Here is a 12,047-nt window from a genome sequence, read left to right on the forward strand (position 1 = left end):
CATCTTGAAACTGAGCTTCAATGGAGGATTTGGTTGCACATGGTATCACCGTATGAAAATCTGCAGTATCTGATTCTCTCTCTGCTTGCTCCTTGCTTCCGAGGCAATTATCGTATTGTTTGACAAATTGAATAAGCGAACTGTTCCGGGTAATAAACTTGTTAAAAAATGAATGCATGCTCTCGCTCCTTTGTGTGCTTCTCATCTCTGCCCAGAAATGGTGATCCAGATAGATTGGAACCCATATATGACGGTCTTCATAGAGATCTGCAAAATACACCCAAAAACAGACTATAAATACACCTGAAAAAAATTCAATTTACACCTCTGTTGCACATTTTAAACAAACATTACCTGACAGCCACTTGTTGTCCACAAGACCAAAATTATTCCAATTCCTATCAAATGAGTCTTTACTATGAGAGTTCTAAACAACTTGATTCATTTTTTGTTCAATTTCTGCATGTCCCTTGTACCCGTTTAATTTGCTTTGAATCTTCTTCATGATGTATCAAATACACCAACGGTGAATTGTTGTTGGCATACAAGCCTCTAAAGCCCTTTTCATTGATGCGCATTGATCGGTGAGAAACCCTTTCGGAGCATTTCCTCCCATGCAACGAAGCCAACATTGAAATAACCATTTGAATGATTCAATTTCTTCATTTTTCATCAAAGCACATCCAATAAGTGTTGACTGACCATGGTGATTCACCCCGACAAAAGAACCACAAACCAAATTATACCTGAAATAAATTACCATAGTGCATAATGAAAAATCATTACGTACACCCAAAAAATGCTTTGTATACACCCATAAAAACCCAATATACACCTCTGCGGCAGGTTCATAAAACAACATTAATTTAGCATCATAAACATGGACAATTTATTACCTGTTTGTATTGTAGGTGGTGTCAAATGAAATAACATCTCCGAAATACTCAAAGGCAGCTTTGCTTCTTGCATCGGCCCAAAATGCCAGCTTAATCGATTGATCATCCTCGAGTTCAAGCTCAAAAAAGAAATTCTGATTCTTCTCTTTCATTCTTAACAAATATTTCCCGAATTTCTTTGCATCTTCTTGTTCAGAAACATTCCGCACTTCTCTCGTAATGTAATTTCTCACATCCTTTTCAATAAAATTTAACTCGCGGTGACCCTCGGCTGCTGCAACAAATGATTGGTAAGTTTTGCTTGGTCTAATACCAGCCTTTTCATTATTCTTTATTGTACGACGAATGAACATGCTTAGTTTCCTGTGCTGTTTGAGCATCTCTGCTTTACTTGGACAGCAAGGGTGTGAATGATGCAGCACAACCTTTGAAATGATCCAAGCACCAACATCCTTCAATGTGTGTATATAAATTCTTGCTAGACAATTTAAACCGGCTGTGGGATTTGTCTTCTCGGTCGGAGATATTTTAGATTTTCATTTTCCCTATCTGCTACATGTAATCAACTGATTCTTAATCTCGTTTCCCTTTCTATTTGTGCTCCTAACTCTTGTAGAAAAACCTGCAGCCTTGGCGTAGTCCTTGTAAAATTTTCCAGCATCTTCAAGGGTGGTAAAGGTCATTCCAACCTTGGGAACAAATTGGTCATCAACAACACAGAGAGACTGCAGAATACACCATGTCAAAAGCTAAAAATACACCCAATAATATCTGATCTAATACACCCGAACGACAACAACTCAACTAAAATAACAAAGAAAGCCATAAACTGTAAATACACCCACACTTCCCCTAAAATACACCCAAAAAATTTTGATTTACACCCGAACGTCTGCTATAAATTGCAGATAATTAATCAAAACTAATACATTAGATTCAATCCACAGATTTATGTTCACACATTAATTTCACAATCAATGTTCACGAATTATTCAGCTAGAGAATGATAGACAAATAATTGCATCAAAATTTAGAGTATTCGTAATTAGCTGAATGTAAATCAAACCTCAGGAACTTCGTTAGATTCAAATTCAAAATTCACTTCGCCCTGATTCAGCTGACAATCTGAGGTTGAATCATCAATTATCTTCAAAACGAGTTCAAACTTTGATTTCAGAAACCAGAAAATCGAAAAAAATGAAGCTAGAGTTACAGAGAGAGGAACTCACGTCAATGACGAAGAACAAACCAGTGATAAAGGAGGGGAAAAGAAGGATCGAAGAGGCAGGAAAAAACACGTGAGAAGGAGAACGAAGAAATTTGGCAAGAAGGAGAACGAAGAAGGAAACAAAATCTTTTAAAATTAGAAGTTATATATTCACGTGATTTGTTATATAGCGCGTGAAAGCTACGTAACACTAGGAGCGCGTTTTGGGGGTTAGTCGTTAATTGGACTTGTAAGGCTTACAAGTCTTAATCGCTTGTATGCGAAGAATTTCTGTTATTTTAAATAATTAGAGACATTTTATATTTTTAAATAGTCATAGATTAATTTATCTTCTAAAAAAGTTAAAACTTATTTTTTTTTCTTTAATTTAGAATGAATTGTCAACTCGAATCTATTTATTTTCACGAAATAACATTTTATGAAAAAATTCACTTTAGCTCTTGTGCGATTAATAATAAAAATGAGATTTGGATCTTCTAAATTTTAAATTTTACTTTGAAGTGTAAATATGATCTTTATCTTTGAATAGTTTCTGTCTCATATTTTTTCTTTATCCTACCTATAAAATAAATAGTGAAAGATCACACTTTATCATCTAAAATGAAAATTTAAAATTTAGAAGTCCAAATTCATAAAAATGACATAAGAACTATGTTGTCTGTTATTTTATAAAAAAATTCATTTTTTAAAAAAAAATTGCGTTGTCTTTGGTTAAAATAGAGAACCATTGGTTTGGTATTTAACTCTTTAATTTAATATAAAGAATTCGTTAAGTTATTTTTGTTGCCAAAATTAGGAAAAGTATAGGGAACCAAGTGTCTAACCAGCCAAAAAGTAAATAACTCAATTAATTATAATTATTAATAATTAATTTTAAATTTTTAAATTCAAAATTTAAAAAATTTTAAATTGATTAAGTAAACCTAATTAAAGCTTATAAAAATCTTTTTCTTCTCTTTCACATTAACCTACCCACCTCTAAAAATCTTCACAAGTGTGCACACAGCGGGATCACTGAGTAAGATGGAAGCCCTGTGGTGCATTGTCCCAGCAAGAACCTGAAAAATCTTTATCATAACGGCATCATCAGTCACCGGATCAAAACCTGAAGAATCTTTATCATAACGGCATCCTCAGACACCGTATCAGTTTTTCGAGTCGGTAACCTGTGATGGCGGTAACAATGGCTTCCATGACTTCTCTGGCACCAGGAGTCCTTTCATTGAACACCTTAAACTTGAGGATCTTGAGGATAGAAGAGAGGGCGACAGGATGTGGAAAGGAAAGAACGAAGGAGAGAAATTCTTAAAAAACTATGAAATTCTTAAAAAAATAAAGATATTCACATTTGTAATACAAAAACATTCAAACAATATATAAAAGAACATCCATTTAGTATGAAAAAGAAACATTCTGATACTTACCAGAAGAAACATCCATGTATATTAACTTATTTATCTCTTCACCCTCCTTTCCTCTTTAAATGCATTAAATATGATAAATCAAAAAATATATTCAGAACCATCCAATTTACAAAGAAAAAAAACATCCTAATACCTAGCATAAGTGATACGTGAGCATCTTTTCTATCTTTTCCTAGTGAATTTGCATCTAATTTGTTGAGTTTAATAAAGAATTAATTATCTTTTAGCCAATATGGATGCTACTTTGAGTCTTTTACAAATTTGTTTATTTTAGGTAGCATTCGACTGGATTTGATGGAGTTTCTGCAGCTCAAGAATCAAAAGAGATGGCAGCGAGGAGCGATGCGTACGCGTGATTTGGAGCTTTCCACGGCGACGCGTGCACGTGACTGACGTGGATGTGTGATTTGAAGATTTGCTCAGCAACGCGTTCGCGTGACCGACGCGTCCGCGTGACTTGCGAAAAAGACCATCGACGCGTACACGTGACTGACGCGTACGCGTGACATGCGCCACGTGCAGAAAATGCAGAAACCGTTGGGGGTGATTTCTGGGCCCCATTTTAGCACCCAAGTAAGACACGGATCCAGTGAAGCCAAGTGGTCCCCACGTTATAAGACATGAAGTAGTTAGTTAATTCTGATTTAAATTCAAATTTGATTTTAAAATAGGAAAATATATTATTTTAATTTTAAAAATTAGATTTTAAATTAATTAGGATTAGTTATAAAAATGGGAGACTTCTCTTCTATTGAGACGTTCCAATTAGGGGATTCCATTAGGGAATTCTATACAAATTTACATTCCGCATTCCATGAGCAACTAATCCTCCATTGTTAAGGTTAGGAGCTCTGTCTATTTGTATGGATTTATTCGTTTGATCTTTCTAATTTAATCCATGTTTTGATTTATATTTTAATAATTATTTTTGCTCTTTATTTTATGAATATGGGTGGAACGAAAGTATGACCCATGTTCTAATTGAGTTCTTGTGAAACTTGGAAAAGCTCTTTACTTGAATAACAGCTTGAAAACATATTATACTGAATTTCTAATTGTTTGTATTTAACGGGATACGTGACATATAATCCCCTTATTTTTGGATAATTCAGTATCCCGTTAAATACAAAGAATTAGAAATTCAGTATAATATGTTTTCAAACTGTTGTTCAAGTAAAGAGCTTTTCCAAGTTTCACAAGAACTCAATTAGAACATGGGTCATACTTCCGTTCCACCCATATTCATAAAATAAAGAGCGAAAATAATTATTGAAATATAAATCAAAACATGGATTAAATTAGAAAGATCAAACGAATAAATCCATACAAATAGACAGAGCTCCTAACCTTAACAATGGAGGATTAGTTGCTCATGGAATGCGGAATGTAAATTTGTATAGAATTCCCTAATGGAATCCCCTAATTGGAACGTCTAAATAGAAGAGAAGTCTGCCCTTTTTATAACTAATCCTAATTAATTTAAAATATAATTTTTAAAATTAAAATAATATATTTTCCTATTTTAAAATCAAATTTGAATTTAAATCAGAATTAATTAACTACTCCGCGTCTTATAACGTGGGGACCACTTGGCTTCATTGTATCCGTGTCTTACTTGGGTGCTAAAATGGGGCCCAGAAATCACTCCCAGCGGTTTCTGCGTTTTCTGCACGTGGCGCATGTCACGCGTATGCGTCGATGGTCTTTTTCGCAAGTCACGCGGACACATCGGTCACGCAAACGCGTCGCTGAGCAAATCTTCAAATCACGCGTCCGCGTCAGTCACGCGCACGCGTCGCCGTGGAAAGCTCCAAATCACGCGTACGCGTCAGTCACGCGTACGCGTCGTTCCTCGCTGTCATTTCTTTTGATTCTTGAGTTGCAGAAACTCCATCAAATCCAGTCGAATGCTACCTAAAATAAACAAATTTGCAAAAGACTCAAAGTAGCATTCATATTATTTAAAAGATAATTAATTTTTTATTAAACTCAACAAATTAGATGCAAATTTTCTAAAAAAAGATATAAAAAATACTCACGCATCAATAAGTACTATCTACGTAGAGATTTTATATTCACCCAAAAACATTTGGGTGATTTTTGGTTAATACCTTCTTGGTTCTAGGATTGTTGCCAAAATAATTATTTAGTTTTGTTTTTGAGCCTGAACAGAGGTGGTATCATGTAGCATCCATGTTCCATGTGGCAGCGGTGAATGATATCCTGTCTCCATGGAAAGCACAGTTCCAATTCCAACCTCAGCTGCAACTCCAACTTCATCTCTCTCTCTTTCTCTTTTCTCTTCAAACACCAACCGCACCTCTCTCCAACTCCCCTTCAACTTCAAACCTCCTCCTTCCATCACCACACAGCAACAACAACCACCACCACCCAATAACCCTAAACTCAAATTTGCATTTCAACCACAAAACGACGCCGTTTCGGGCAAGTCGCGAACGACGCTCTTGGGAGGAGCAGAATTGGATGTGTCTAGCTTTGTGAATGTTATTGAAAGCTTGGGTGATGCAAATGCGGTTCAAGAAGGGTTTAAGGTTCATGCCATTTTGGTTAAGAACGGTTATTTTCATGCTAGTTTATATATTAAGGTCTGTTTGGTTAGAATGTATTTTAGGTGCGGGAAAATTGAGCTTGCGCGGAGGGTGTTTGATGAAAGTTCTGAGAGAGATGTTGCTTTGTGGGGTGCCATGGTTGCTGGTTTTGCACACCATGGGATGCGGATTGAAGCATTGCAGTATGTGAGGTTGATGGTACATGAAGGAATAATGCCGAATTCGGCTTTGATGATGGGTGTTCTTCCCTTAGTTGGGGAGCTTGGCGCATTGCGGATAGGTCAAGAGGCTCATGCCTACTTAGTGAAGAAGAAATTTTACTATGAGCAAGTGCGAATTCGAACTGCATTGGTTGATATGTATAGTAAATGTGGGGATGTTGGTTCGGGGAGGCGAGTTTTGTCTAGCTTGGTAGAGAGAGGTATAAGTTGTTGGAGTGCTCTGATTGCGGGTTCTGTCTCGAGTGGGGGGTTTCAAAAGGCAGTGAAGTCCATGGTTAGAATGCAGCGAGAAGGGCTCCGGCCTAATCATGTCAGTGTTGCTTCTATCCTTTCAGTTTGTGCACAGTCGAGGGCTCTGAAACGGGGGAAGGAGATTCATGCTTATGCTTTAAAACATTGGTTTCTGCCTCATGTCTCTATAGCTTCTTCGTTGATAGTGTTGTACTCTAAGTGTGGTTTGATTGAGTATTGTAGAAACCTATTTGATGGTATGGAACGAAAGAATGTGATCTTGTGGACAGCCATGATTGATGCATATGTGGAAAATGGGTGTTTTCCTGAAGCATTTGGTGTCTTAAGGTCAATGCAATTGACAGAGTATAGGCCGGACACAGTTACCACGGCGAGGATGTTAAGTCTTTGCAGCAAACTAAAACTTGTAAAGTTTGGCAAGGAGATTCATGGGCAGGTATTGAAAAGAGATTTTGCATCAGTGCATTATGTTTCTGCAGAACTTATCAATATGTATGGTACCTGTGGATTCATTGATAAGGCGAATTTGGTATTTGATGCAGTGCTTGATAAAGGTTCAATGACATGGACTGCTCTTATAAGGGCATATGTATATAAAGAATTGTATAAAGATGCAATTGACCTCTTTGATGACATGATTTCAAGGGGTTGTGCTCCGAACCGCTTTACTTTTGAAGCTGTTCTTTCTGTATGTGATAAAGCTGGTTTTGTTGAAGAGGCATTTAGGATCTTCAATTTACTGTCAAGGTATAAAGTTGAAGCATCCAAGGAACACTGCATTTCAATGATTCAGCTTCTTACGCGTTATGGTAAACTAGATGAGGCTCAACTATTTGTAGAAATGAGTTCTTTGTTATAGCAGATGCAATATGATCTCCTACTTTGAAAGACTTGGTAGGTTGTAAAGTTACTTCATCAAAGATTTTATAACTTGTATCATACTAACTACTTGGACAACTGTATGAAAATCATAAACTTAGGTTTTGACATCAAATTTCTTAAATACTTTGGTTTGGTGGGAGCAATTTTTTGCTTTAGTTACCAGTATTTAATGATGATACATTTAATTGAATTGTGTTCATCGGATTGTTTTTGAAGTGACTTGGCATTAGAGATTTATCTTCTTTTAGCAATAAAATATCAAAATAAATCAGCAAATAACATAATCCTATGGTTAAATCAAGTAAGACATAATCCTTGCAAGACATATTATATCTTACAATAAAACACGTAAGGTCTATAAAAGTCTACTTCAGACAGAGACACATCTTAAATATCACTTCAAAAAGAAAAAAAAAACATTACTACTTTAAGAAAAACCAAAAAGGGCCATATCCCCATAGAACATCAAAGATCTTAAACACTATCATAAAGTCACCAACCTAACTTTTCACCCAACCATTGCAAGCGAAGATCTTCTGGCAAGGTGAAAAAAATTCCAGTATAATTAGGATGATGATGAAGCCATTCAACAGCTTCAAAGTGGTACTTTCCAACCCTAATTTACATACTGCTTCAGTTATTTCAGAAGGCTTCCAAACTTCAGCATTTGTACGTTCAATAGCTTGTGCAATTTCCTTCATTGCCATAGACATCTCTTTTAACTCCTCTGCACAATCACTTGTCATTGGTGCTGCTTGAGGTACTAGATCTCTATTAAGTCGTCGCGATTTGGTAGGTCTTTTGATCTAAGACTTATGTTGCATACTTAGCATGCAAGCTAAGTAACCAGCATAAGCAACTACGGCCAAGATTGCATTGTTTTCGGATACATAACAGAATTACTTTTTTCATGAACTCACATCATAAAACATACACTAACTTTATTTTCTCACTAATAGCATGAACATGTCAATAAACATAAAATATAAATGACTTAGATGTTCCTTACTATAACCTTTTAAAAGATAATACAATTAGATCAGATATAATACAATTATGGTGGAGACTTACATGCAGTTATTTTCATGTGAAGTTGTTAGTTGAGAAACGTTAGATGATTTGACATGTTTGACTAAATTGTTATTTAATGGTTCTTAATTAGCAACTTTATATGATGATAACTGCATGTGAGTTTGGTATCATATTTAATATCCTGGAATTGAATTCACGCGAGAATTTAAATTCAGTTCGCTGAGCTTGTACATGAGAATTGTTACATTCTCATTGCAAATCAAATCTATCTCCATCGTTTTGTTCCAAACCAAGGAATCCAATTCACTTCATATATTATGAGCTAGGCTCTAAATTTTTGTGAACACAATTTCTATTTTTTTTTTTGGGTGGAAATTCAGAAGCTAATTCAAATAGGGTTAGTAATTTATGAAATAGGAACAAAAACGTGGTCCACACGGAGAAACAAACCAATAAGATGCGTTTACTTTATCCTTTTCCTTCATTATCCATTGGCCATAACATAACTGCTACTTGATAAAAATATCTCAGATTTTTTTTCATTTCCTTCTAAGTTTCTTCTTTTGCTGAGTTTTTTTTCTTTACCTTTTATTTTCAGTGCTTAATAAGTATCTGATAGCATATATTCATATATCTTGGTGATTGAACAGTCTCATCACTTGCTTCATTTGGAACCATGAATGAAAAGTAGAGAAAATGTGTTAACTTTTTAAGTCCCTTTTTTTATCAAACAAGGATGGTTACATGCAATTCACACTTCTATGGTTCTGCTCCTTCACTTCTTCCTATCTCGGTTGGAAAGTTCCAAAGCTCTTGTGAATATCACTCCATAGCCTCTTTGAAATTCACTCAAGTCTTAGCAAAAGAGAAGAAGACAAAACCAAAGGTGCCTCCAATCCAAAATGAACTTCACATCAACCTTGTAGAAACACAACAGCTTCATTGCCAGTTGCTCAAGAACTGTTCCGATTGCGCTTATAGACTCACTTTTCCTGCACTTAAGTCCTACTCTAGCAATGCAGCACTTTACAGCTTCTTGATAACATCTTACATTAAGAACAATTGCCCTGAAGATGCAGTGAAAATATATATCCATATGCGAAAAGCCGGTGCCAAAATTGACAATTTCATCATACCATCAGTTCTCAAAGCATGCTGTGTTGTCCCTTCAGCTCTGCTAGGACAAGAGGTGCATGGTTTTGTGGTCAAGAATGGATTTCATAGTGATGTTTTTGTCTGCAATGCATTGATGATGATGTACAGTGAGGCTGGAAACTTGGCATCTGCATGCCAATTATTCGATAAGATTGAGAAAAGAGATGCTGTTTCTTGGAGTATTATGCTTCGAAACTATAGTCGCCACGGTATGCTCAATGAAGCATTTAACCTTGTCAGAGAAATGCATGCTATTGGAGTGAAGCCTAGTGAAATTGCAATGATAAGCATCATTCATGTAATTGCAGAACTTGCTGATATGAAATTGGGTAAAGCCATTCATGCTTATGTCACAAGGAACATGAGCTATGAGAAACCAAGCGTTCCTCTAAGTACTGCTTTGATAGATTTGTATGCTAAATGTGCAAATTTAGCTTATGCAAGAAGAATTTTTGACAATTTGTCCGCGGCAAGTATAATTTCCTGGACTGCTATGATTGCAGCCTATATCCATTGCAGTGATTTGAATGAGGGTTTTAGGCTGTTTATCAAAACTCTAGATGAGGGCATGTTTCCAAATGATATCACAATCCTTAGTTTGGTAAAAGGATGCGGCGCAGCCGGAGCACTAAAACTAGGCAAGTTGATACATGCTTTTACATTAAGAAATGGGATTGCCATGTCTTTAAATCTAGCCACTGCTTTTCTTGATATGTATGGCAAATGCAGCGATGTAAGAAGTGCAAGATCTGTTTTCAATAATAGCACCAAGAACAAAGATTTAATGATGTATAGTGCCATGATTTCGGCTTATGCGAAAGCTGATTGTATAGATGAGGCATTTGATATATTTGCTCAGATGACTGGATGTGGAATTAAACCAAATGAGATAACCATGGTTAGCCTCCTTTCGCTATGCGCAAAATCTGGATCACTTGAAATGGGTAAGTGGATACATTCTTACTTAGACAAACAAGGAATCAAAGCAGATATGGTTCTGAAAACATCTTTGGTGGACATGTATTCTAAGTGTGGAGACATAGATACAGCTTATGGACTATTCGTCGAGGCCAACAACCCAGATATTTCTATGTGGAATGCCATGATATCTGGTTTTGCAATGCATGGTCATGGTAATTCAGCATTGGAACTCTTTGCTGAAATGGAAGCACAAGGAGTTATCCCTAATGACATAACATTCATTGCAGTTCTTCATGCTTGTAGCCATGCTGGATTGGTTCAAGAAGGGAAGAGGCTGTTTTGCAGAATGGTTAATGAATTCAGTTTGGTCCCAAAGATTGAACACTATGGCTGTATGGTAGACCTTCTCGGTCGAGCAGGATCACTCGAAGAAGCTCAAGAAATAATTAAGGATATGCCTATGAGGCCAAACTCGGCTGTATTAGGATCTTTTCTTGCTGCTTGCAAAGTTCACAAAAATGTGAACCTTGCTGAATGGGCTGCAAAACAGTTTCTATCATTAGAACCCGAAAAATGTGGATACAATGTCCTAATGTCAAACATCTGGGCTGCATCAAATAGATGGGAAAATGTTGCTGATATAAGAAGAGCTATGAAGGATGCAGGGATTCATAAAGAACCGGGTTTCAGCTCCATTGAAGTGCATGGAACGATTCATGAATTTGTAATGGGAGATAGAGAACACCCAGAAACACCAAAGATTTATGAAATGATTGGTGAGATGAGAGAAAAGCTAGAACATGCTGGATACACTCCAAATGTATCTGTTGTGCTGAAGAACATAGATATGGAGGAAAAAGAGAGTGCAGTAAATTATCACAGTGAAAAACTTGCAATGGCTTATGGATTGATTAGCACAGGTCATGGAATTCAGCTTCGGATTTTGAAGAATCTTAGAATTTGTGAAGACTGTCATAATGCAACAAAGTTGGTGTCCAAGATTTATGGGAGGGAGATAATTGTGAGGGATCGTAATCGCTTTCACCATTTCAAAGAAGGATTTTGTTCTTGTAATGAGTATTGGTAGAAGATTATTCAGAAAGTATTTACTAAATAGAAAAAATGGTTTTTTTTTTTCAGTTAAGAGGGAGAGTCCAATTCGCAAATTCTAAATAAGTATGGAGTGATTATGTCATTTGAATTATAGTTTATTGAGTAAAAAAACTGTTGTTAAAATGACATTTTTTTATCTTTTTTTAAAATATAAATTTTTAAAAGATTATAATAACATACACTATGAATGAATCAAATAAGTATTATTAATTTATATGTATTTTGATAAAATGAATTAAACTGCATTTTATTTTAATTTTATAGAAAAATAAATCCTTTTTTCGTAATAATAAAAATCGATTTGTCTAATTCTTTTTTTATTTAACGTAAAAATTGATTTGTTTAATAAATAA

The 12,047-nt window shown here is 35.6% G+C and overlaps 2 protein-coding genes across 3 annotated transcripts; both read left to right on the forward strand.

Annotated features, from left to right (window-relative positions):
- Positions 1-5,720: 5,720 nt before the first annotated feature.
- Positions 5,721-7,604, forward strand: LOC130951273 (pentatricopeptide repeat-containing protein At1g71460, chloroplastic-like). Of its 2 annotated transcripts, XM_057879921.1 has the most exons (2): positions 5,721-7,027; positions 7,134-7,369. In XM_057879921.1, exons 1-2 carry the CDS (start codon positions 5,780-5,782, stop codon positions 7,152-7,154), a joined length of 1,269 nt encoding a protein of 422 aa, XP_057735904.1. In that variant the 5' UTR covers positions 5,721-5,779; the 3' UTR covers positions 7,155-7,369. The 2 variants fall into 2 exon arrangements, with proteins under 2 accessions (XP_057735904.1, XP_057735903.1); XM_057879920.1 differs by having other exon boundaries at positions 5,721-7,604.
- A 598-nt stretch (positions 7,605-8,202) lies between these two features.
- On the forward strand, positions 8,203-11,852 carry LOC130951789 (pentatricopeptide repeat-containing protein At2g02980, chloroplastic-like). The gene is made up of 2 exons (XM_057880524.1): positions 8,203-8,265; positions 9,104-11,852. Exon 2 carries the CDS (start codon positions 9,242-9,244, stop codon positions 11,666-11,668), a length of 2,427 nt encoding a protein of 808 aa, XP_057736507.1. The 5' UTR covers positions 8,203-8,265; positions 9,104-9,241; the 3' UTR covers positions 11,669-11,852.
- The last annotated feature ends 195 nt before the right edge of the window (positions 11,853-12,047 follow it).

This window comes from Arachis stenosperma, chromosome 9, assembly GCF_014773155.1.
Source record: "Arachis stenosperma cultivar V10309 chromosome 9, arast.V10309.gnm1.PFL2, whole genome shotgun sequence".
Classification (NCBI taxonomy): domain Eukaryota; kingdom Viridiplantae; phylum Streptophyta; class Magnoliopsida; order Fabales; family Fabaceae; genus Arachis; species Arachis stenosperma.